The sequence below is a fragment of the Chelonia mydas genome, chromosome 1 (assembly GCF_015237465.2).
Source record: "Chelonia mydas isolate rCheMyd1 chromosome 1, rCheMyd1.pri.v2, whole genome shotgun sequence".
NCBI classification, from domain to species: domain Eukaryota; kingdom Metazoa; phylum Chordata; order Testudines; family Cheloniidae; genus Chelonia; species Chelonia mydas.
In genome coordinates, this window is record NC_057849.1 from 236,072,511 (window position 1) to 236,100,345 (window position 27,835).

The 27,835-nt window shown below is 42.5% G+C and overlaps 1 protein-coding gene across 4 annotated transcripts in view; it reads right to left on the reverse strand.

Annotated features, from left to right (window-relative positions):
* The window catches only part of PTPRO (protein tyrosine phosphatase receptor type O), a 211,640-nt gene that overhangs the window by 83,166 nt on the left and 100,639 nt on the right, over window positions 1-27,835 (reverse strand). For all 4 annotated transcript variants that reach the window (XM_007060563.4, XM_043539323.1, XM_037877059.2 and 1 more), the window contains exon 2: window positions 8,901-9,174. In XM_007060563.4, coding sequence (XP_007060625.2) covers window positions 8,901-9,174 — 274 coding nt within the window. The remainder of the gene's footprint in view (window positions 1-8,900; window positions 9,175-27,835) is intronic.

Below are 27,835 nucleotides of genomic sequence, written 5' to 3' on the forward strand. Positions count from 1 at the left end.
CCATACCTGAACTTTAGCCTGCCTGTGTTTTGGATGCACACAGTTGTGTTTCTTCTGTAGGTCTCAGAATCTGCTGCTCCCATAGCAACCAATTTCTCTTCTTGTCTATTGAAATTTTAACTTCATCATTTTGCCTGGACTCCCTTGCCCCTTTGTATTTAATCTGTTACCTGTATTATGCAAATGGCATGTGAGAATAATGGAAGTTTGCAAACCTAGACCAATTTCAGATGCTAAATCCTCCATAAAGCCTCCAATCAGAGTCAGTCACATTAAAGTTTTATATGGCGATTTCAATCCAAGAAAAATACCATGTACATTGAGAATTACCTCCACCCTCCAACCAAATTTCCCAAATAAATTTCTTTTTAATATTCGTAAATCTGCATGCCCTACATTGTGAATTCATTATGGGTTGCCATGCTAAGGTGGATGAAGTATTACACATGGTTGCTAGAAATGAGCCAGGGATTAACTCCCTTACCCATTGCACCCAAAAGTAGATTAACAATGACTGACATTTATATACTGCCTTCCATAGAGAAGAATCCAAGAGCATTTTTACAAAGCAAGGCCACCATACTGCAGACACGTTCTCACATGTGGTGTAATTTTGCACACAAATAGTCCCATTTGAAGTCACTGAGGCTACTGACATAAATAAATTATCAACAGGTATAAGTTTCTGCAGGATCAAATTATTATTTAATTGTATCATGTTATTGCCTATATGCCCCAATCAGGATAACAGCTCCATTTTGTTCCATCATTAAAATGCAGCCATCTTTGGGGTGAAATGCAGCAGCTATTTAATGCATGCAGCAACATCACACTAAGGTTTAGGATAGGTAGTGAAGAACACCATTGCAACTGTATGGAGAATTTAAGTAGAGATACCAACTGGAATGTCCTAGTGTGACTAGTGATTTGGGGTGCCTCAAATTCTAGGGGCCCAGCTCAGTACACGTTAGAGATGAAAGATCATATCAAAATCGGGGCCTCCATGTTTAACACAACCCAAACTCTTTCAAAAAGTTTTACATTTCATCTGAGACACAGTACCCAACCTCCTCCTACGGCACAGATTCTATGATGCTTTGGAGGGAAGAATGGCATCTAGTGAATCAATAGTGCCATTTCCTGTAGCATCTACTTTGACATTCAAGTATTAACCCGTTCCAATACTGATTACTTTCTACAAGCTGATGAAATTACAGTCCCCAAAGGTACAGCTGTAAGCCAGTAGGGAGGAGGGAAAAAAAGAAAAAGATCTATGGGCAGAATTCTCTTTATACAAAACTATTTTTTCAGAGTTTTCCCATGAGGAGTCAGTGGCTTTTGAAAAGCTAAGATATTTTACAACCTTAAGCTTCTAGTTACAGGGCAAAACAAATATTAAGCAGAACTGTTCTTAATGGTACCATGTGTCCTGATTTAATTTCCCAGTTGAAATACAAGGGTTTTGTTTTGTTTTGTTTTGTACAGAGAGGCACTTGGTAATTTTGCAGCATGATGCCTTCTCTACTCCTTTAAATGTGTAAAGCTTGTTCTCTCAATGGGATTAACCCCACAACCAAAACAACAAAAAAGCAAATAAATATGGAGTCAAAAAACTAGGCAGAACTGATGTAACTCAGCCTAGCAAGGCCGTCTCAGAATAAACCTTCGCGAATATCATTAGACTCAATAAAATCAAGTCTCCTGACTGGAAAGGGTGGGACATGGGTGAGGGGTTTTAGTCACTGGTTTTAGAGTTACTTTCTTTATTGCTTCCAAAACTACTATGTAACTAACTGGGACTTAGCACATGTCAACACAGCAATCAGAGATGTGATGACACCTCAGGTAAGCATCCCCCACCCAAGCTTAATCTAGTTAGAACAGAAGCCACTTTAAGAGCAGAAGGGAGTAGTCTTTAAACAGCACCACAGCATCACACATCACTATTATTTTTTTAACCATATTGAGTGCAGGCTTCAGGGGAAGATTAAAGCTAGATATACAGAACGCAATTATTCATGCTGGAATTTGGCCAAGACACCAGGGTTAACACACCTACTCTTGTAAAAACTATCACGGGATTTTTTTTCATGACAAGTGGTCAGGACCTCAATTTTACCTCTTCTTCAGCAGTAAAGTGTCCAACAAACCATATTGAACACTGGTTCAGTACTGAATCAGCAGGAAGAGCGCCACCTTCTTATCACCAATACCACATTCTGTCTTGCAGGTCTCCCATCTAAGGGCAGATCATAGCCAGTTCTGCTCACTCTGATGAAACCACAATCCAAAATAGATTGGCAACAGATTGGATCTGCTCAATTCACTAAATCTAAGACTGCGAGTTCAGGTATAGCAATCACTGGACCCTGCTACAGTCTCCAAATATGTGGACTATAGAATCCAAATAATCCAGGCATACATGATGCTAAAGACAGCAGAAGCTCTATGTTCTGTGGAGTTTTGACTAGTAGTGAGAAAGTCCTGAAACCATTCTAACTAGGGACACATGAACATATTCCCAATAAGTGAAACTGGCAAACTCTTCCTTTTTTCACCTTAGAGACTAACCAATTTATTTGAGCGTAAGCTTTCGTGAGCTACAGCTCACTTCATCAGATGCATACTGTGGAAAGTGTAGAAGATCTTTTTATATACACACAAAGCATGAAAAAATACCGCCCCCCAACCTGAAGCAAATACTCACCAGCAACCACATACCACACAACAGAACCACTAACCCAGGAACCTATCCTTGCAACAAAGCCCGTTGCCAACTGTGCCCACATATTTATCCAAGGGACACCATCACAGGGCCTAATAACATCAGCCACACTATCAGGGGCTCGTTCACCTGCACATCCACCAATGTGATATATGCCACCATGTGCCAGCAATGCCCCTCTGCCATGTACATTGGTCAAACTGGACAGTCTCTACGTAAAAGAATAAATGGACACAAATCAGATGTCAAGAATTATAACATTCATAAACCAGTCGAAGAACACTTCAATCTCTCTGGTCACGCAATTACAGACATGAAAGTTGTGATATTACAACAAAAAAACTTCAAATCCAGACTCCAGCGAGAAACTGTTGAATTGGAATTCATTTGCAAATTTGACACAATTAACTTAGGCTTGAATCGAGACTGGGAGTGGCTAAGTCATTATGCAAGGTAACCTATTTCCCCTTGTTTTTTCCTAACCCCCCAGACGTTCTTGTTAAACCTTGGATTTGTGCTGGAAACGGCCCACCTTGATTATCATACACATTGTAAGGAGAGTGGTCACTTTAGATAAGCTATTACCAGCAGGAGAGTGGGTTTGTGTGTGGAGGGGCGGGGGGTGAGAAAACCTGGATTTGTGCTGGAAATGGCCCAACTTGATTATCATACACATTGTAAGGAGAGTGATCACTTTAGATAAGCTATTACCATCAGGAAAGTGGGGTGGGGGGAGGTATTTTTTCATGCTTTGTGTGTATATAAAAAGATCTTCTACACTTTCCACAGTATGCATCCGATGAAGTGAGCTGTAGCTCACAAAAGCTTATGCTCAAATAAATTTGTTAGTCTCTAAGGTGCCACAAGTACTCCTTTTCTTTTTGCGAATACAGACTAACACGGCTGTTACTCTGAAATCTTCCTTTTTTATTAGCCTCAAACTTTCTGACATCCATCCCAACATTCTCACTGCAGCAAGAGGGACTGTTGGATATCGAAACTACTTTCTCTTTGAAAATAAACCCCATTTGATCTCACAGAGAAGGTCCAAGTTAAAGATGACAGCCCTATGTGGCAGGAAAAAAAATTCTGATCTCTTTCTTCCTTTGATGAATGCAGCAAAACTTCTGTCAGACTTCAGTGGGGTGAGATTTCACCCTATGAAGAGAGATTTTCTTTTTTGTCCACCTGCTGAGAGAAGAACCTCATACAAGGAACTAGAATAGGGAAAGGAAATCAGCTCGTAGGAATATTGTATTGGAAAGCAGAGAGTTCTCAATAGAGAGAGCTTTTCTGTGGGTCCCTGAGGGGAAAAGCCTCTTTCCCCATACACTGCTCTGGTCTCAGTTGCCCTAGCACAGGATCGAGATGAAAGACGATAGTGGTATGTGGTGCCACTTCACAGACACTTCTGCAAATATCAGTAAGCCCAGAAGAACCGTTGTGAAATGTTTAAGGATAGCCTGGGGACCAATTGCAGTCAACATCATTTATCTCAAAGAGTCAGGCATCATCGGCTACATAGCTTGATTTATCCCATGGCAGCCCAACACATGGGGCCAGTTCGTAGCTGGTGTAACCTGACAGAAGTCAATGGTGTTGTACCAGGATGAATTTGCTCCAGGATCCATGCCGTAGCATGTCACAGATTAGATAAGTCTATTTTTCACATGGTCACACTAAGTCAATGATATTTAACAGACAGAGAACCTACGGCACAGGGAAATATATGAATCTATCCTAATTACCTTACTGGTTACCACAATGTCAGACTTTTCCTGATCAAATACCCTTTCATTGAAACATCCCTCTCCTCAATTAGAAGAGCTTCTTGAGAAGGCTAAGATATTATAGGGGGAACTAGTAGCAACCCATATACTTAGGTTGCCCATGCTTTCCATTAGGAAGGATTCTTGCAACCTTTTCTTTGATAAGTTCTTATATCTGCATTGTTTAGAGCAAACCTTTGACTTTCAGCAGGGGAATGTCCTCAGGCTACAGATATGTATTTACTTCATCCCAGGAAACTCTGTTTAGCTTTTACTAAATATTGTAAGTTCAGACTTATGTCTCTGGCAAAGCAGCAGCAGAGACTGTACTGGGAATAGTACTGGGGGAGAAAAATTCTTCTGAATTTGTTTCCCAAGCAAAAAAAAAAAAAAAAAAAAGGCAGATTTGGCAATACTGAAACAGTTTGCAAATTCATGTCATTTTTGCTTCAGTCCATCTGCTTCCCCTTCCCCCACAAAAAATCCAAAAAAGTCAAATCCTTTGGATACTTTGAATGAAAACAACTTTTGTTTTGAACTTCCCATCATTTAATTTATTTTTTAATGTTAATAAAACACTTGAAATGGAAATGAAATGTTTTTTTTTTTCCCCAACATGAAATCATTTTCCCCCACTGCTCACTGACCATGTTTTAAAACTTTATTTTGGGATCAACCCCAAACCATCCCCCCCGCCTCAATTTTTCAGTTGCCAGTGAACTGAAACATCTGTTATTTGCACAGCAGTACCTGGGGACCTCCATGGAACTGCCAGACCAGCTGCAGTGTGCTGAGCTGGTATCCCTTATTGGTCAATGCTCCAGCATATACCCTTATTGATCAATGCTCCAACTCCATCTGGGGATATCACTTGGGACTGGAGCACTCCCAAGTAGGGGGAGAGAAAGAAAGCTAGCCCAAGCTCTATACAACCACAGCCTACACCCAGGGTGTGGCCCCAGCAGCCCATCACTCCCTCTGGGGGCACTATATGGATCAGGAGCTCTCCCAACTCCCAACTCCTGGGAGTAAGTGGGGAATAAGAGCTGGGCTGGGCTCCTTACCACCTTCAACTGCCCCATGCATTTGGACCCAGTGATGCATCCTCCATTAGGAAATAACAGCCTTCTCCTGCTGGCAGGCAGCTAATGTAGCCAGTCCTGTCTCTCAGGTGGTAGCAGTCTGTACTGTGGTGCTGAAGGCTTAGGTTTCAAACCCTGAAGAAGATGCTCGCTGAGGTGGTGTTACAGATGTTCATAACCAAATATGTTTTTACCATTTTCCTTTAAAAGCAAAATCTAGGAAATTGCATTTTAAAAATTACATTCAAAGGACACTATTAAGGTTGCAAGGAAGCACTCGAAAGTTAGGAAATGCCACAATACTTGTGGAACCGTAACTCAGCCGCCTTGTGCATCTTTAATTACATGAGCATAAACTATTTTTTCGACAGGTCCCTGTCTCATTACGTGGCATTTCCTAACTTTCAAATGCTTGACCTTGCAATTCAAATGATGTTCATCTAAAGGACTTTTGGAAGATTGTGATTATTGTATATGCTGTTTGTTGACAGTGGCAGTGCTGTACTTACACAGTTTTATAAAGTTCCAGAGTAGGGTTGCCAACTCAGAGGGAAGCTATTCCGGGAGATTTCCCCTCTCTTCCCCCCCCACAACACGATGTAATGTCATTTTCTTAAAATCTCCTTGATTGCTTTCAATAGTCACCAGGAGACTGATTCCAGGAGACTCCAGGCCAATCCTGGAGGGTTGGCAACCCTATTCCAGAGCCAGAAACCAAACAAAATTATGCATTGATTTCAATTTGTCATTTGACCCCAAAAGGTACTCTATCAAAAAACTCCCTCCAGTCTCAGAGTTTCTCCTGATTTGCTTCAGCCAGGTCTTAATCAGCCCAGTTTAAACAGTGAAAAGGGCTCTCTGACTTTATATGGCAACAACTTGTCACAGAAACCTGGCTGTGAATGAGACTTGTGCCCAGATGCACAATCGAAGACCTGATTAATCACAAATGGCTAACTATTTTTTCCCCATTGGAGTTTTTAAACAGAACAGGACTTTCAGATTAAGAAACCATTTAAAGAGATACAAATTGGTTTCAATGTTTGTAAGCCATGTGCCACAGTTCGGGCCCACAGTTGCACCTGCGCACCCCCAGGCGGGGCTGTACGGCCTAGTGGCTGGAGTCAATAGCTGCCCCCCAGCTCGAGGCTGTATGACCTAGCGGCTGGAGTCAACAGCTGCCCCCAGCTCGAGGCTGAACAGCCTAGCTGCCGGAGTCAATAGCTGTTAGAATGGGCCGCCACCTCAGGGGGGTGGCAGCCTGTATAGGTATCAGGGGATAGCCATGTTAGTCTGTATTCACATAAACAACAAGGAGTCTGGTGGCACCTTAAAGACTAACAGTTTTATTTGGGCATAAGCTTTCATGGGTAAAATACCACTTCTTCAGATGCATGGACTGAAAATTACAGATGCAGGCATTATATAATGACACATGAAGAGAAAGGAGTTACCTCACAAGTGGGGAACCAGTGCTGACAGGGCCAATTCGATCAGGGTGGATGTAGTCCACTCCCAACAATAGATGAGGCGGTGTCAATTCCAGGAGAGGCAAAGCTGCATCTGTAATGAGCCAGCCACTCCCAGTCCCTATTCAAGCCCAAATTAATGGTGTTAAATTTGCAAATGAATTTTAGTTCTGCAGTTTCTCTTTGAAGTCTGTTTCTGAAGTTTTTTTTGTTCAAGTATAGCCACTTTTAAATCTGTTATAGAATGTCCAAGAAGATTGAAGTGTTCTCCTATTGGCTTTTGTATGTTACCATTCCTGAGGTTCAATTTGTGTCCATTTATTCTTTTACGTAGGGACTGTCCGATTTGGCCAATGTACATGGCAGAGGGGCATTGCTGGCACATGATGGCATATATAACATTAGTAGACATGCAGGTGAATGAGCCCCTGATGGTGTGGCTAATGTGGTTGGGTCCTCTGATGGTGTTGCTAGAGTAGATATGGGGACAGAGTAGGCAACGAGGTTTGCTACGGGGATTGATTCCTCGGTTAGTGTTTCTGTGGTGTGGTGTGTAGTTGTTGGTGAGTATTTGCTTCAGGTTGGGGGTTAGGAGGACACAGGCCCTCCCTCTCCACCGGGTCCCAACCCAGGGCCCTGTTGGTGGCAGAATTGCCTGCCACCAGCTCGGCGGGGATCCGGCCGAAATATGCCGAGCTAGTCTCCGGTTGTCCAACCAACTCCTCGCAAAGACTCCCTGGGTTACTTCCTACCAGTTTCTCCGCATCTGTTGGCTTCCCAGTTCCCTCGGTTCCTTCTCCCTCAGCCGTGTCCCGTGCCTGGGGGTTGAGGGTTGCTGTCAGCTGGCTGGCCTCTGCATCTTGAAGTGCCCACAGTCCTCCAGCAGGGGTCAGCAGCACACCTCCTTCCCCTACAGCAGTCTGCCCCGACTGAGCCAGGCTGCTCCCTCTTATACTGGCATTGCACTTTCAGCATGCCCAGTAGGGCCATGGGGGAATGACACCCTCACCCCACAGTGAGGCGTTAACCCCCACAGTCCCAGTGTGAGACATGCATGCCCCGTCACACCATGTTAGAATTATGGCAGGGCTCAGCATCCGACATTGAATCAGAAGCCTTGGTACCTCTCATGATGTGAGGATGGACTAAATGTAATCAGACCTCCCCGCCCTGTTTCTGGTGGATGAATCATATCATCATCAACACACACAAACCTGTTAAAAGAGGGGTTACTAAAAGGTGGTCCATGCTACAAAAACTTAGAGATGCCCCAATTGGGTGGGAGATTGTCACACTGACCACCTGGCTTCCCAGTGACAACTGCACAGAGCACCTCACCTCCTATTCATGATCAGACAACATCCATGTGACAGCTACAGCAGAAGAGCCAGCACCACATGGCCAGGCAGCTCTCACTGGACTGCCAGCGAGTACTTTTTAGGTCACAGACCACGGTTTGGATCATAGTATGGATATATGCACGTAAAAGATGAGAAATTTCCATCAATATATTTAGGCAGGTTTTCAGGGTTGGCTTATATACAGCTCAGGTCCTGGAAATGGCTCATCTCTTCTGCCCATCCTAGAAAGGAGCTTCCCTGGCCCACCTGCTCAGGGAATGAGTACCACAGATGAGCCTGGGGTGCCCCTTTCCAGCCTTTTTATGGGCTGGCTACCCAGGGAGGCCCAACAGCTGCTCTTCCTTCCACCCAAAACTTCAGAGCCTTTGCTCCTAGTCCTCCCTACAACCCAGTCAGGACCTTTTAAATGTTGTTCAACCTCTGCACAGAATTATCTTTGGAGTGACACACACACAAAGAAGAAAGAGAGAAAAACTGAGTAAGTTGCTACTTACTGGTTAACACAGTGATCGATCTCACTGGTTTGGAAACCATATTGGAATTCACCACCATCAGAGTCACTATGTAATAAAGGCCATGGTAACTGGCATTAAAAAGCACAGGGGAAGGTAAAGTGCTGTTGAATTCTTCAAACTGGAAAAAGTAGTTCTTGGATTCACCAGTTATCTTCACAACGTACACAGAGGACGAGCTCACTACATCAGATTCCTCCAACGACACTACAATGCAGTTGTCATCTCGGACAGTAACTTGGAAAGGTGCTGCATTCTACAAGACAATAAAAGAAGAGAGGCTAAAGGAAAATCCAGGGTATCAGTAATTTCACTTTCATCTATCTGTTTAGGTATTTATACCCCACTCATTCCTGTGGCATTTCTGTGCCTGCTTCCAGTGGGATAACAAATAAAAATTTCCTTCCAGAAGAGGGTTAGTTTGCAAAATTCTTGCAATCTTTTTAGGACCTGATCCAAAGCCCGAAGTTAATGCTGCATGATTATTAGGCAAATCCATCTGCCAATGCAAGATTGTTCCCTACATTATATTTTCCAATGCTATGATTAGTCCAGCTTTCAATGTCAGAACCTGAAACTCTGCTGTTTCCCTGGGAAACTATTTCTGATAAGCAGCCTGAATTGTCCTTTTCACCACACAGGTTGCTGGTTGTTGGAGGATTTTTTTGTTTGTTTGTTTCATTTGTTTTTTGAGTAGGGGCAGGGATGAAAGGCAGATACCAGGTGAAGAAGGATTTTAGAAAAAGCTGCAAAGAATACCACGGAGGCATTAAAAAAAAAGGACAGTAGAGTTAATGGAAATGTCTTTATTATACAGAAGCAGGGCACTATAGGCCTGATCCTGGGAAATGAGAAGAATCTGCAGCGGAAGGCCGATTTCTGTGATATACAGAACTGACCAAGCACACTCATAAAGTCCTGTCTAAGCATTCACTGCATGCTTAGTACCTCTCAGGATCAGGCCTTATCTTTGCATCTCCAAAGCTTTCATTAGTGTTAGAACATAAGAATGGCCACACTGGGTCAGACCAAAGGTCCATCCAGCCCAGTATCCTGTCTACCGACAGTGGTCAGTGCAGGTACCCCAGAGGAAGTAAACTCTCTCCTGCCATCCATCTCCACCCTCTGACAACAGAGGCTAGGGACACCATTCCTTGCCCTCCTGACTAATAGCCATTAATGGACTTCACCTCCATGAATTTATCCAGTTCTCTTTTAAACCCTGTTGTAGTCCTAGCTTTCACAACCTCCTCAGGCAAGGAGTTCCACAGGTTGACTGTGAGCTGTGTGAAGAACTTTCATTTCTTTTAAACCTGCTGCCCATTAACTTCATTTGGTGGTCCCTAGTTCTTATATGGGAACAAGTAAATAACTTTTCCTTATTAACTTTCTCTACACCACTCATGATTTTATATACCTCTATCATATCCCCCCTTGTTCTCCTCTTTCCAAGTTGAAAAGTCCTAGCCTCTTTAATCTCTCCTCAGATGGGACCCGTTCCAAACCCCTTATCATTTTAGTTCCCCTTTTCTGAACCTTTTCTAATGTCAGTATATATTTTTTGAGATGAGGGGACCACATCTGTACTCAGTATTCAAGATGTGGGTGTACCATGGATTTATATAAGGGCAATAAAATATTCTCCGTCTTATTCGCTATCCCTTTTTTAATGATTCCTAACATGCCGTTTGCTTTTTTGACTGCCGCTGCATACTGCATGGACATCTTCAGAGAACTATCCACGACGACTCCAAGATCTTTCTCCTGATTAGTTGTAGCTAAATTAGCCCCCATCATATTGTATGTATAGTTGGGATTATTTTTTTCAATGTGCATTACTTTACATTTGTCCACATTAAATTTCATTTGCCATTTTGTTGCCCAATCACTTAGTTTTGTGAGATCTCTTTGAAGTTCTTCACAGTCTGCTTTGGTCATAAGTATCTTGAGCAGTTTAGTATCGTCTGTAAACTTTGCCACCTTACTGTTTACCCCTTTCTCCAGATCATTTATGAATAAGTTGAATAGGATTGGTCCTAGGACTGACCTTTGGGGAACACCACTAGTTACCCCTCTCCATTCTGAAAATTTACCATTTATTCCTACCTTTTGTTCCCTTTCTTTTAACCAGTTCTCAGTCCATGAAAGGATCCTCCCTCTTATCCCATGACAACTTAATTTACATAAGAGCCTGTGGTGAGGGACCTTGTCAAAGGCTTTCTGGAAATCTAAGTACACTATGTTCACTGGATCCCTCTTGTCCACATCTTTGTTGAACTCTTCAAAGAACTCTAATAGATTACTAAGACATGATCTCCCTTTACAGAAACCATGTTGACTTTTGCGCAACAATTTATGCTCTTCTATGTGTCTGACAATTTTATTCTTTACTATTGTTTTAACTAATTTGGCCGGTACTGACAGACTTACCGGTCTGTAATTGCCAGGATCACCTCTAGAGCCCTTTTTAAATATTGGCGTTACATTACCTATCTTCCAGTCATTGCGTACAGAAGCTGATTTAAAGGACCGGTTACAAACCATAGTTAATAGTTCCGCAATTTCACATTTGAGTTCTTTCAGAACTCTTGAGTGAATGCCACCTGGTCCCGGTGACTCGTTACTGTTCAGTTTCTCAATTAATTCCAAAACCTCTAGTAACACTTCAATCTGTGACAATTCCTCAGATTTGTCACCTACAAAAGATGGCTCAGGTTTGGGAATCTCCCTAACATCCTCAGCTGTGAAGACTGAAGCAAAGAATTCATTTAGTTTCTCTGCAATGACTTTATCGTCTTTAAGTGCTCCTTTTGTATCTTGATTGTTCAGGGGCCCCACTGGTTGTTTGGGACACTAATGAAATAGTGGGAATAGGAACTTTTGCCAGTCACTACTTTTTCATTTCTTAAGTTAAGCCATTTCATTTTAAATGTTTCTTTCATATGCAGTTAAGAAAAAATTGAGTGATTTAACCTTGTTTTCATATATCATGAGCATGTAAAGTTACTGCCAGCTGAAAAGCCTTTTTCTTTTATTAATTGCAAGCCAGCTGTCAGCAAGAAGCACTTGTTCTCTACAGGAATTCCGAAACATAACTGCTGTAATTAATTAGAAGAAAAGATTAATCTTTACAGCAGTGGTTTCTTTTCTTTTTCCTTCCTCCTGCCTTCCCCTCCACCCCTTTTACAGATGCAGTATTGCCAACCCCACACATTCAAAACTCAGGAGAGTCAGGCCCCCAAAATCATAAGATTGGCTTAAGAATCATGAGATTTTCAAAAATAATAAATATTTTTCTTATTAATTATTATTATTATTTATTTGCCTTCTGGGTTTTGGGTCATATTTTCAAGCTTTTCTCCACAATCATGAGGGCTAGGAACTTTTATTTTTCTAAAAATTAAAGCTGAGGTTATTGCAAAAGGAAATTGCTCCAGGAGCTGGGGTCTGAAGAAAAATACCAAATATCTGAAAACTAGTGATAAATTCGCAAGAGTTGGCAATACTGTGTATAGTAGAGAACTGAGGTTGAAACCATCGACATTAAGTACTATAGAAAGTGGATATCCTACAAAATGACAAACTGGGTTTCAGATCCTGAGTACAGCTGCAGGGCCTGAGTCTGCAGAGAGGCTGAAACAATAGCTCTGAGAGGTGTGAATTACCCTGTACAATGGGATGTTAACTTCTAGACCTTCTATTCTGGGGAACTCCTCCACTACCACCTCTCAAAGAGGGAATTATGTGAGAAAAGTGCAATGGGCTAGTTTATCCACAATGATTCACAGTATTTACCCCAGTAACCTTGGTGTGAGTTCCCCTGCCTCTTACGAAGTCTGTGTTGCCCCTGCTGCTCTCAAAAGAAGTGTTGCTTCTACTGCAGCTGCAGAAGGAGGGAAAGGCTCAAGTTGCTGCCCCTGTATCTATGGGAAGGAAGGGGCCCATCAGCTACTGCCACTCCAACTGGGGAGGGATCACGATGTAGGATCAGTGCTGTGAGGGTGAAGCCACAAACGGGCCCCTATGCCAAGGTGAGCCTAGAGCCACAGGTTGCCTTAATCTGTCTTCGTACAGATAGGGATGGGCCAGGAGACTGTTCCTGAGAAAGCTGAGAGACTTTAGAGCTGGACACAAACTGCAGCATTGGTCTTTCTCTATAATGGACCTAATCTTGACCCAAACCTGGGATAAACATCAGTTCCAGATTTTGATTTGATCTTTGCAGTTCGGTTCCAATCTCTAATCCTAAAATCCTTAAGTGATTTTAGGACTTTAAAATGATACACACAAAATATTATTAGGAATTAATATCTTATAGTAAAAGTTTGTTACACTTTGCAGATGGCATAGTCGTTACTCCAAAGAATTTACAGGCTGAGGTCCCCACCCTGCAAAGACTCACACATGAAGACTTACAAATGCTTACCTTTTCTCCATTTGGATTGATATGCTTACCTTTTGAAGTCAATAGGGCTAACCATATATGTCTTTGCCTAAGACCCCAATCCTGCAATCTGAATCACACAGGATCCAACTGCAGGATTAGGGATTACATTTTAGAGCTGGTCAAGAAAAACAAACAACAACAAAACGAGGGGGGATTTGGGTAAATTTCATCCTCTCCCCCATCAACATTTGAAATTATTCCTACTATATCCCTCTAACACAGGCCCACGCGGCATCAAGGAAGTGTCCATAATGCTGGTCTCCATGAAACACGTGTGTGCCTGTCACCTGACAAAGAATCACAGAAAGAGTAACTTTATTCTAAGACTAAATAAGGAATTAGGTCCTGATTAATAGATTATAAACCCAGAAGGGGCTACTGTGGTCTCATCTGAGCTCCTGTAATAACACAGGCCATAGGATTTCCCTTTATTTCTGTTTGCACTCGCACATATCTTTTAGAAAAACATCCAATCTTGATTTTAAAATTGCTAGTGATGGAGAATCCACCACAACCCTTGGACAGCTATTCTAAAGGTTAATTACCCTCACTGTTAAAAATTTGCTTTTATTTCCCTTCTGAATTTATCTAGCTTCAACCTCCAGCCATTGGACTGTGTTAGATCTTTCTCTGCAAGACCGAAGAGCCCATTATTAAATATTCATTCCCCATGTAGGTACTTATTGACTGATCAAGTCACGAAGTCTCTTAACCATGTATCTAATATGAAGCATGTGAGTAATCCCATTGAAGTCAATGGGTTTGAAGTCAATGGAACTACTCATATACCTAATTTAGGCCCATGCTTAGGTAGAATAAGGTAAACTGTGCTATCCCCAAAGATACTCTGGTCTTCTCACTTCTAACCAGAACCTGTCCCAGCACCATCCCCAATCCCCTTGCCTAACTTCTTGCTATACATGTTGTCATAAATATAAAGGGAAGGGTAACCACCTTTCTGTATACAGAACTATAAAATCCCTCCTGGCCACAGGCAAAACCCTTTCACCTGTAAAGGGTTAAGAAGCTAGGATAACCTCGCTGGCACCTGACCAAAATGACCAATGAGGAGACAAGTTACTTTCAAAGCTGGGGGAGTGGGGGAACAAAGGTTCTGTCAGTGTGTGTGGTGCTTTTGCCGGGAACAGAGCAGGAATGCAGGTCAGAACTCCTGTAGAGTTAGTAAGCAATCTAGTTAGATACGCGTTAGATTCTCTTTTGTTTAAATGGCTGATAAAATAAGTTGTGCTGAATGGGATGTATATTCCTGTTTTTTTGTCTTTTTGTAACTTAAGGTTTTGCCTAGAGGGATTCTCTATGTTTTGAATCTGATTACCCTGTAAGGTATTTCCCTTCCTAATTTTACAGAGATTTTTCTTTTACTTCTTCTTTAATTAAAATTCTCTTAAGAACCTGATTGATTTTTCATTGTTCTTAAGATCCAAGGGTTTGGGTCTGTGTTCACCTATGCAAATTGGTGAGGATTTTTATCAAGCCTTCCCCAGGAAAGGGGGTGTAAGGCTTCGGGGGATATTTTGGGGGGAAGACGTCTCCAAGTGGGCTCTTTCCCTGTCCTTTGTTTAACACGCTTGGTGGTGGTGGCAGCATAAGGTCCAAGGACAAAAGGTAAAAGTTTGTACCTTGAGGAATTTTTAAACTAAGCTAGTAAGAATAAGCTTAGGGGGTCTTTCATGCAGGTCCCCACATCTGTACCCTAGAGTTCAGAGTGGGGAAGGAACCTTGACACATTTAAAAGAAACAAACAAACAAAAAGCCCCATTGAAAATCTGTATGTTTTAAGGCACGCAATTACAGTTTAAACCATAGTTGCTCATATTAATCGTAATTTAGATTACTGGTACTGCTAATAAAGTACAGCTGGAAATTAATGATATAATTGCAGAGTTGTATATAGTCTCAGCATATAATTATATGCTTATAAGTGTCGTTCATATTTGGTGCGATTTTATTCTTTGATGTGTATATGGGTGTTGTACTAACTGCACCAAAGTACATTTTATTGCAGTTTTTCCCATCACAAGGTGTGCTGGACTTGATAGTAAATTCCATCCATCTGACAGCCAGGTGACCCCCCTACATAAGTCTCATATGATCATCATAACATAACTGTAGTACACCATATATCAAATCCTCACAGTAAGTTGCTACTGTTATCAGTGGTAAGATTCAGATGCTGACAATAATTAATTCCAAGTGAGCTATCACTGAAGCAAACTGCTGCCAGTGAGTTTGTAAAAGAAGTAATCTCCCTCCCTCACACACCTGTGTCCATGTGCTTTAAACTATTGCCTGAATGATGCACATCTTTGGAGTGACATCTGTTCTATACATTACAGGCATTGCATGGCCTTCTTCAACAATTTCTGACCTTTGGTTCTGACACTCAGGTTCTGATTTCAAAATGCAGGGACAGATAGATCAGAATACAGGACTCAAAAATTTATGTGAAAACTTAGGTCATTTTTCTCCCCTCTTGCATATGCAGTCTGATTTTCTAATGTTTCTAAAAGAGTGGGCCAATGTCTGATGTTCTCTTTTTTGGAGTGTGAGAGAAGAAGGTTACTAGCCGATGTTGGTTTTGTGCTTTTCAGAGGAAGCGTGGGGACAAAACCAGCATTGTTTCTAAGCACCACTGTCAGTGACAAACATGCCCCATTTAACTAGAATGTAAAGCTGGTGTCTCTTAGGACTGACAGCATCAGTATGGAAATACACATTTCATTACTTCTGGTCAGCTACCTTCAGGATTTAATTTGCTGGTGTCGCAGCTCGAATGGCTGTTTCATGCCCGTGGGGAAAATTGGCAGGACTTGTGCATTCTGAACCAAATGATTAGCTCCAACTTCCTTCTGAGTTTATTATCACAAGCTTGTGCTGCACCAAAGGACTTAGAAAAAGGGGAAAAGTGAATCCTGCATGGTGGTGTCTGCTTGAGTGCCTTTCAGCTCAGGGATAAGTCATGCCAATGGAATTTCCAATCAACAACCAGTCCCCAATAAAAAAAAAAGCAAGAAAATATAATGACATCACACAAACGGCTATTCAAAGAGTAATGGGAAAATAAATGGAATGCAGCAGAGCTCATAGACTTCCAGAACATAGAGCTATGTCCTCCTTTTAGCTTCCTATAACAGTGGTCTCCAACCTTTTTATGCCCAAGATCATTTTTTGAATCTAAGGGCAACCCAGGATCTACCCTGCCCATTCCCCGAGGCCCCACTCCTTCCCCAAAGCCCCGTCCCACACATTCCATTCCCCCCCTTCCGTCGCTCGCTCTCCCCCACCCTCACTCACTTTCACCGGGCTGGGGCAGGGGGTTGGGGTTCGGGGTGCAAACTCTAGGAGGGAGTTTGGGTGCAAGAGAGGGCTCTGGGCTGGGGCAGAGTGTTGGGGTGCTGGAGAGGGTACAGAGTGCTGGCTGTGGAAGGGGGGTCAGGGCTGTAGCAGGGAGTTGGGGTGCAGGAGGGGGTATGGGGTGCTGGCTCTGGAAGGGGGTCAGGGCTGGGGCAGAGTGTTGGGGTACAGGGTGCTGACTCTGGGAGGGGGGTCAGGGCTTGGGTGTGGGAGGGGGTTTGGGGTGCTGTCTCTGGGAGGGGGCTCAGGGATGGGGGTTGGGGTGCGGCCTCCCGCTGGACAGCACTTACCTCTGGCGGTTCCCATCTAAGGCTAAGGCAGGCTCCCTGCCTACCCCAGTCCCATGCCATTCCCGGAAGGGGCCAACACACCCCTGCGGCCCCTGGGAGGAAGGCGAGGGGGGCATATGGCTCTGCGCGCTGCCCCTCTCTGCAAGCACCACCTCTACAGCTCTCCTGGCCAATGGGAGCTGCGGGAGCAGTGCTTGGAGACAGGAGCATTGCGCGGAGGGAGACCCCTGCCTCCCTGCCCCCAGGGCTGCGCTGGCCGCTTCCAGGAGCAGCATGGGGCCGGGGTATGCAGGGAGTCTGCCTTAGCTGCAGCCATACTGCACCACCAGAGATCTCAATCAACTGGGAGATCCTCTAGGATCGACCAGTCGGTGACCACTGTCCTATAACAATACAAGCTTTACATATGGAGGAACAGGGTTACAGAAAGGTCAAAGTTTGAAAAAGGCCACTGATTTTGCGCTCCTTAGTCTTTGGGTATCCAACCTGTGACATGTTGGGCCCGATTTTCAGAAGTGCCGATCAGCCAAATGTTCCATTAACTTCAGATGGAGATGTGGGTATGCAGCAGTTCTGAAAAATCAGGCCCAGGGTGTCTCATATTGCGTAACTGAAAACTGGGGCACACAAAATGAGTGGCCAATGTTGAAAATATTGCCGTAAGTGACTTATATTCAGAGATTCTTTTTTTTTGGTAAGGCCAAAAGGGAATCGCTATGATCCGTTAGTATGCCCTTCTGTCAATAGAAGAGGGTTTAGAACAAACTGATAAATTAAACAGTAAATTAAAATAAATCAATAAATAATCAGTAATAAGTCACAGGACCAGATGGTATTCATCCAACAGTTCTGAAGGAACTCAAATGTGAAATTGCAGAACTGTAATAACAGTTGAAAACAGCCTCTGTGCCAGATGACTGGAAAGTAACAAATGTCACACCGATTTTGAAAGGGCTCCAGGGGAGATCCTGGCAGTTATAGGCCTGTAAGCCTAACTTCAGTACTGGGCAAATTGGTAGAAACTATTGTAAAGAACAGAATTATTAGACACATAGATAAACTCGAATTGTTGGGGAAGTAGTCAACATGGCATTTGTAATGGGAAGTCATGCCTCACAAATCAATTAAAATTCTTCGAGGGAGTCAAAAAAGCATGTGGATAAGGGTGATCCAGTCGATATAGCATGCTTGGAATTTCAAAGGTCCCACACCAAAGGCTCTTAAGCAGACTAAGCAGCCATGGGATTAGAGGGAAGGTCCTCTCATGGATCAGTAGCAAAGGGCAGGAATAATGCTCAGTTTTCACAATGGAGGGAGATGAAAAGCAGGGTCTCCAAGGACCTGTACTGAGACTAGTGCTGTTCAATATATTAATGATCTGGAAAAGGGAATGAACAGTGAAACAGCAGAGCCTGTAGACAATACAAAATTATTCAAGATAGTTAAGTCCAAAGCAGACTGAAAGGAATTACAGAGGGATCTCACAAAACTGGATGACTGGGCAAAAAATGGCAAATGAAAGTCAACACTGATCAGTGCCAAGTAACGCACATTGGAAAAAATAATCTCAACTCCATATACAATGGTGGCTTCTAAATTAGCTGTTACCACCCAAGAGAGGTCTTGGAGTCACCATGGAGAGTTCTCTGAAAACTTCCACTCGATGTGCAGCACCAGTCAAAAAAAGCAAACAGAATGTTAGGAACTATTAGGAAAGGGATTTAAAATAAGACAAAAGTATCATATAGTGCCACTATGTAAATCCATGGTGCACGGTTTCCAGCTCTGGTCACCCCATCTCAGAAACGATATAGTGGAACTGGAAAAGGTTCAGAGAAGGGCAGCAAAGGTAATCAAGGGTGTGGAAGAGTTTCCGTACAAGAAGAGTCTAAAACCATGAGGGCTGTTCAGCTCAGAAAAGAGACGACTAAGGGGGGGGATATGATGGAGATCTACAAAATCATGACTGGCGGGGGAAAGTGTTCTTTGCTCCCTCACACAATCCAAACACCAGGGGTCACTTGATGAGATTAATGGGCAGCAGGTTGAATACACACAAAAGGAAGTACTTTTTCCACACAACGCACCTATGGAACTTGTTGCAAGTGGATGTTGGGACAGCCAAAAAGTATAACTGAGTTAAAAATAGAACTGGGGCTGAAGCTGCCCGAGCCCTGGGGCTGAAGCTGCTGGAGCCCTGCCTCCCAGGGCTGGGGCTGAAGCTGCCAGAGCCCCACCACCAGCTTCAGGCCTATCCCCAGTGACAGGGCTTTGGTGGCTTCAGCCCCCTACCTTTTCAATTCTTAGTAGAGGGCAGGAGTGGGACTAGTGGAGGCTTTCAGGAGCTATAGACATGCCCCCTGCAGCAAACCCTCCCAGTGCAAAAGTCAAACCTTACTCAGAAATAAGGGTGACATGGTATAGCACATCCCCCATCCCTAATTTTCTGTCTAGCCCACCTGAGCCCCCCGACTGGGAAGAGACTGGTGCCACCCCTGGTACGGGGGCGGGGTGTGTCATAATTTTCTTTTAGTCCAAAGAGGGTTGCCAGCAGAAAAATCTTGAGAAACACTAACAGAGGTTTCATCCTCTGAGGGCCACAAACAGATGTGGAAGAGTCACGCCACAGTCCCTTTTTATGGCTAGATGGAAGAGGAGGTCAGGGGTCATGCAGCTTTCGTCTATTGTAACATGAGATCTCAGTTTGAAAGAGGTGGAGAAGCACTGCTTCAGGCACATTACTTCTATTTTGACATTGCAAACATTTCTTAAATACTCCCCTCAGGAAATTTTCTGGTCCCCACTACCACCTCCACTGCGGTTACCTGACATGCTCCACCACATTCCCACCTCTACCTCACTCATTTTTCCACTCCCTCATGGGCTAAAGTGGGAAAACACACAGGTTCTGAAGCACATTCCATGTGGCCCCAAATAGTTCCAGAGCCACCAAGCCCCACACTGGGACTGCCCCTTTGTCCTAACCCTTTGCTCTTATAGTGGGAAGTGTTAGCAAAAATGCCTCAGATGATCACAACAGTTACTGTTACGAATGGTTATGGTATGGCACAAGGACAGAGGCAGTCGCAAAGGTAAGCAAGTCCTGGAAAAGATCCCCCTCCAGGTTCTAGACCAGGACTTTGAAACAACCAAAGTAGCCAGGCCTGAAAGTTGCTAACTTCTCCTTTTGGAGAGGATTCTGTTTGCATGATAGACAATAAACAACCCACTTTATGGAAGATGCAACATGTCAAGACTCTCCTTGGAATTTTTTTACTTGACAGATTATTACAGTCTATTACAGATTGTCAGTTGAGTAGGCAGAGACACCGTGAGTGCCTTGGAAGAATCCATCCTGGACATTACACGTTGTCCAATGCACCCTAGGACAGGACACAGTTTTGAAGTGTGTCAAGCATAAGACGACAGGAATTGTCTGAGGTGGTCATAAAGGATTGACACAGGAATAATAGGATGGGATTCAGTAAACCAAGAAGGCCTTGCCATCGGCGCTTTCACTTTGAGCGCCAGTTCTTCACAGGTTATAAACAGATACTAACCAAACAAATACTCTGTAGAAATGGAATCCCCTTGCCATAAAGATTTTCCATGCAAAAAGGAGTATTTTAAGGAGTGAAAATAAAACAAGAACATTGACGCTCAATAATTTATGACATTTTATTTAGGTTAACACATCATTTCTGGCATTCTGCTCTATTAACAGTGTCCTCGGCACTCATGCTATTTTGGGTCTTGAGAAACCAGTAAGAACAAGCTGCTAATCATATTTTATAAATAAGGTTAAAAAATTCTTTGTTCTTGGGGACAGCTTTAAAGAGACAGCATCCCCCTTTCCTCTCCCTGCAGCAATCGAGGTAGTAGTGCTTGTTTTTTAAGCAAATGTCAACGTTTTATCTATGGAGTGTGATGTTTTGCTACTATTTGCTGAAGCCAGTCTACTGGGTTTTAGAGCGATTCCTAGAGACTGTTCACCCTTTTACTCAGGGTTTAAATTCTTATGGAGTATTTCCTGGAGCCCCCCCTCCACTTCCCCCGCCAACATGCTATAAAAACTCCAAGAGGGTTGAAAATATTTACCAGATCTCTGCTCCGGACAGCTCCAGCTGAATTTAAGCTCTGCTTTTACTATAACTAATTGAATCACAATAGGTGAGAAATGGAAGTGTTCGGATTCAGTTAAGATGATGATACTTAAAAAAAGATAACACGTAGTAAAAATACCAAATATTTAGCTCCCTCCCACCCCCCGGCAAAAAAAAAAAAAAATTGTAATGGGCACAAACCAAACCTAGAGATCCAAAGACCAGGAACTTTGAGGAAGTTCAAATCTAGATGAGAACTTATGAATGGTATCTCTCTCTCTTCTAGATCAAATGCACATACACACAGCCCCTCGTAAATTCAGATCCAGGCTTCAATCTATCTTTAATCCAAATAATTCTTTAAACTTCTCTCTGTAAATAAAACCATGACAGAAAGACTATATTAAATTGTACTCCATCCCCAGCTACCAGCACAAATATATAGCTATTAGTTATTTATGGAGCATGTGTAATTAAAATGTAGCCAATCCCTAGGGGACATATACACCATAGATTTGAGATGAACTATGGTTTAATTAAAACAGCTCTTCCCACGTGATATGTTATCAGAATAACAGAAAATATGATCTGGCATGGGAAAGACCTATTACACCATCTAGTCAAATCCCCCTGCCAGGGCTTGAGTGGTCCCTACAGTGCCTTTCTCCAATCTAGTTGCTTTCCCTGCCTTTGGGAGGACACAGAATGCAAATTCCCACTTGTACAAGTGTAAAATGATCAGGGTTGCACTTATTCCAGATAGGAGGATGAAAAGTTCATATGAGGTGGCTCTTAAATTCTGGGGAAAAAAACAAATGTCTAGGCACCGTAGGGGTGACAATACAACGTTTCCTTGCATATATATAATACTTCTTTGCATTTACACAACCCCTTTGCATCTGAGGATGTTGAAGAATATTTCAACAAATGATACATTCTAACAATATTGCTGTGAGGAAGCTATTATATTCACTTTGCATCTGGGGAAACTGAGGACCAAAGAGGTTGTATGCAGTGTACTTTTGTAGCTGTGTGGGTCCTAGGATATTAGAGAGACAAGGTGGGAGAGGTAATATCTTTTATCAGGCCAACTTCTGTTGGTGAGAGGGACAAGCTTTCGAGTCACACAGAGCTCTTCTGGCTTGAAAGCTTGTCTCTCTCACCAACAGAAGTTGGCGCAATAAAAGATATTACCTCACCTATCTTGTCTCATCCAAAGAGGTTATCAGATCTGTCTGGAATCACAAAGCAAGTCAGCGGGTGAACTAAGAAGAGAAGCCAGGGGTTCTGATATTCTATATTCTGATCATAAGGTGCCAGATTTTAAAGGACATCAGGCATTATGTCTTATAATGCCTTGGATTTCTGTAGTGTCTTTCATCCAAGGATCTTGAATCACTTTAAAAACAATAGTGAAGTAAGCTTTAAAACATGTTTGAGACATAAGTAAATTATATCCCCAGTTTAAAAATGTGTTAATTATATATTTACTTACTCAACATCATCCACATTTTAAAACCTCCCCCTGTACATAGTTACTCCAGTTAGTTAAAATTTCTGGAATTTTTAAACTGATTACACTTCAAAATTTAAAAAAACTTGGGAAAAAAGGCCAATTTTTAATTATCTTTCCTTGGTTTACTGACCAACTCTAGAGCTGATAAAAATGTTTCACATTTTTGACATTTCAAATCTGAAAATACTAAAAAAAACCAAAACAAAATGTTCACCCATTTCCCCCTTCTTTTCAACCCGTTTAGCTATTTATCCTGCTGTGCTGCTATGGAAAGTAATAATTATTAATGTTAAAATATATTTTAAAATATTAGATGAATAAAGAAATGTCAACCACAAAATAAACTTACTGTTTCAATGCTGCTTACTGTACTGTATCAAAGACTTCAGCCTAATATATGTGACATGCTGGCAGGCCAGGTGCCAACTCTTGCCAACACTTTAGGTTTCAGCTGAGCACTGACAAATTCATTGCTGCAAACCAGTCTGTTTCATCTCTGTTAGTATGATTAAGATGGATATTGGACTTGCAACGTGTTTAGCGTTTAGACTTTATGAAATGCTTGCAAGTTGCTGCATGCATTAATCTCACTTATAATATCTTTATCACATGCTATAAGGTAATATTTAAGATTTTGTTTTGGAATTGTAAAAAAATGTTTGCTCTGAAGCTGTAACTGAGACTGAAGGGATCGTCTCCTGCCCATCAGGGAGGACTATCAAAACTAAACAGGCTATTGTGAGACATCACAATACACAAAGACTTTGTTTATTGCTCCTTTACACCATGAAAAGGCTACGTGCAAAAAGGCTCATCCCAACAGCTTGAATTCTGGAAGAAGGAAATAAAAATAGCTGACAAGAAAATGTTTCATCTTTTTGCTGTTTGCTCCAGCCCTGTGAGAGTCCAATGAAATCGAAGTAGAGATCCCCAGGTCAGCCTTAAAAGACTTTCAGAGCTGACAGATTACTACAACTCTGTCACCTTTTAAAACCACAGACTGTATCATTTGTGTGTATATACTTGTCTGCTTTAACCTTGTAACAACTCTCATTTCTTAGTTAATAAATCCTTAGTTTATTACAGGATTGGCTACAAGCATTGTCTTTGGTGACAGATCTAAGGTACAAACTGACCTGGGATAAGTGACTGGTCTCTTGGGACTGGAAGCAATCTGAATATTTTGTGATCTTTGGTGTACAGTAACCAACTATCATTAACTCCAGCTTGCTTGGGTGCCAAGGTCATCATGAATGCCGAAGGGGACTGTCTGTGACTCCATGGTAAGACTGTTAAAGTGCTTTAGGAATTCACATTTGTCACTGGGTTGGCAAAATCTAATTATAGATAAGGCTATGTTTTAGTAATGGGTATTTTTAGTAAAAGTCATGGACAGGTCACAGACAGTAAACAAAAATTCATGGCCCGTGACCTGTCCATGACTTTTACTATATACTCCTAACTAAAACTTGGGTGGGGGGCCATGGGTGCTCTGGGGCGGGGTGGTCCAGGGGCACCACCGGTGCTGGGGAAGGTGGCTCAGGACCCCACTGGTGCGGGGGGGAGTGATGCGTGGCCTGGGCCCCCCGCTGGTGCTGGGGAGGAGTGGTTTGGTGGGGCTGGCAGGGGCTCCCTACCCAGCTCCACATGTCCCTACAGCTCTTAGGCAGTAGAGGGGCCAGGGGGCTCCATGTGCTGCTCCCGCCACAAGTGCCAGCTGCGCAGCTCCCATTGGCCAGGAACTGCAGCCAATAGGAGCTGTGGGGTCGGAGTCTGTGGGCCCAGGCAGCACGTGGAGCCCCCTGGCCCCTCCGCCTTGGAGCTGAAGGGCCATGCCAGTGGGAGCGGGGGAGCCCCCCACAGCCCTGAGGTGAGCGCCCCCACACCTCCCAACCCTTTGCCCCTAGCCCTGAACCCCCTCCCATACACCCAAACTGCTGCTGCTGGCCCAGAGTTGCCTGGCTCAGGCAGCCCCTGAGCCAGCACTGGCCGCTGCAGAAGTCACAGAAACCGTGACTTCCGTGACAGACTCTCAGCCTTAATTACAGAACATACAACTAGTTTGGGCTCTCTGCCCTGCTTCTTGACAGTCTGCCATGAAGGTTGGCACTCACTGTTGCGAGCCACTCCAGACAGCGTGACAGTATGTAGAGAGCTGCCCCACTTATTAGGTATGCCATGATATCTTACTTTTATGTGGTATTTTCTTCCCAAAGAATCCCAAAGAAACTTAATTTTTCCAGTGCAAAAAATGGAGAGAGAAAGGCAAAAAAGTGAAAGAAAGGGGGGAAAATTCAAATTTTTCACATTTTAAAAAATACGTTTTATATTTTTTCCTGTGCAAAAAATTAAAAATAAGAGCAAGTGCCCACCAAAACATTTCCTGAAACAAATTTTTCTAAATAAAACATTATTGTTCAAACTTTTTCACTGAAAAACAAAAATAATCATGAAAAATTTCAAATCAAACAAAAATTCTTTCACTTTGCTCCAAATGCTTCATATAACGTTTATTTTGTTCAAGCAGCTCTAGTGGCTCTTCCTCCCAACAGGGCACAAAGAGTGCCGACTCCAGAGAAGTCAGACACTAGCTATGTCTAATAATACCTTCCGTTCATGCAATGCCTTCCATTCAAAGATCTTGGAGCACTTTACAACGGAGCTAGCCAAGAAATATTTTCCTGTGCTGTGGAAATGTTTGAATTTTTTGAACAGTTCCCTATTTCTCACTGGAATGAAACCAAGATCTTTTGAATTTATTTCAGAAAACCAGAGACACACATCCCAATACAGCCAATAAGGACACTCATCTGGGATGTGGGAGCATGATAGAGTAGGGACTCAAACCTAGCTCTCCTCACTCAAACCCTAGCACCTCTAACCACCAGCCTATTGTTTTTTCTGGGGTGGGTCATTCTTTCTCATTTTGACCAGAAATTCCATCCTGGACCTGACACTTTTCCTCAACGAATCAGCATTTTCTGATGCAAAACAGTTTTGTTGAAAAATTCTTGACCAGCTCTACTTTACTGTTAGTGAATTAAGCTTTAAAACATGCCCGAGAGATCTGCAGGGAGAACACCAAAGGAGCCTGAGGATGAAATCTTGGCCCCCATTAAAGTCAAGGGGATCTTTGCTATTGATTTCAACCTTAATCAAATTTAACTCCCTTCACCTCTTATGAAAATCTCAGCCTTAGAGACTTTCTCTAAGGTCATGCAAGTTTATGAGATAATAGCTTTTACTTGGCCAAATTCTACTGCTGGAAGAGCCAGAGACAAGTTTTCAAGCTACAACAACAATGCAGTTTTTGGCAGTCAGGAATAAAACTCAGATCACCTGACTTTCCCTCCTGTTCTTCAACCATGGCCAGCACCCTATACTTACTCTCACTAGCTTCCCCCCCCAAGCTGTCAATAACCAGACACATGACTATGCACTCCCTTCAAAGACGATTTCTTTCAGTTCAGACAGAGGGTTTTAAAATCCACGCAGAACCTGTTATTCTGCCCTTCACTCACATGGCCGTGCTCTTGTTTTGTACAAATTGGCAGGAGTTGAGTTGAGAGTGTCTGCTGAGATTTTTTCAGTTACTTAAACAAAGTTCATGTGGCTGCTTATTGCCTTATTTGTTGGAGTGTTTGCTTTGTGGTTTCCCTTTTCATTTTCCCTCTCACCTGAACTCAGAGAGATTGACAACCAACCAATTAATGACATTTTTTCCTAACTTGCTTGCAAGAGATGAGCTCTGTAATTTTCTGCACAGCATGGACTCAACTGCAAACCCACAATGCTTATTTCTGTCACTAAACCCTGATTTTGAATTCATTTAAAGTTAGTTTTTAGCCAAGGCTCAGTCATTATGACTTGTATGAGAGATTCCTGGCCTGCAAATGGACCTTGATCACAACAGATGATGTAATGTGCTACTGGATTTAAGCACATCCTTAAATCCTTTGCTGAACAGGGGCTTATGTGAGGAAGGGTGGTCTTGTTAAAGCCTGTGAATCAGGAGATCTACGTCCTATTTTTGATTCTAACCAGAGTGACTTTGGGTAAATTCCAGAACCACTCCATTTCCTCATCCATAAAAGTGATAATATATAACTCACAGCTATGCTCCAAAGTTTAATTTATTAGTGACTGAAGCACCTTGAGATAACCAGATAGAAGGTGCTATATACTGTAAATGTAAAGTGTTATTACTTGCTCTTCTTGGATGGTTTTTACACCTGACAGTTACTCAGTGATCTGATCAAGACCTACCCAGGTATTTATAAACACTCCCATCACCCTGGTGTCTTATCCTGAGACAGCTCAGCTGCAGCAGCAGGACAGAAAGCATCAGTATTAAACCTCTACCTGGTTTGGTGGATAGAAATCCTTGAAAATCGAATTTAGAGAACGCGGCCTTGGTCCTTCAATTTCTCCTTATATATTTCTCTGTTTTTTTCCTTCTCTTAACTCTTGACTGAGTTTTATTCCAAACATGACAGTGGCCTGGAAAGGAAGATAAGGCTTAATACACTAGGAGAGTAAACGCAATTGAGAAAGTGTGTGGAAACAGTCAATGGCAAGTCTGTCACACTGCAGTAAAGTAAAAGTGAGCAGCTTGCGAAGGAAAAAAAAAATCATGACTTCCTCATTTTAATTCAAAAGATGGGAGATGGAGTCAGGACTCCAGGATTCTCTTGCCTGCTCTGAATAGAATGAATTGATACACTGAGTGACCTTGGATAATTCATGTGACCTCTCTTTCAATTTTCCCATCAATAAAGTATAATCATATTTACTGTGCTCCCTTCACAGTGCTACTTGACTAATGATGCAAAGAGCTTTGTGACCTCAAATGAAAGATCATGCAGTATAAGTATGAAGTATTATAATATATATTTATAATTATATTATATAATATATAATTAAAATATATTTAAAACTGAGAACTGGAAAGGAAACTCATTATTTATCCAGTTCATTGGCTATGGCTGTGTATTGTTGCTAGCTTGTTATCTGCTGATAGAACATTATAATGAAATAGCGTTGTCTCCAGGACAGTGTGGTGATGCTGTTAATGCCCTGGAATTTTTCCTCAGTTCTGTAATTCTCTGCACTTTAGTTCTGGCTGCATAATCGTTGTTGGGTTACTTTTGCAATAACTGAATATAGTATACACATACATGTTATTC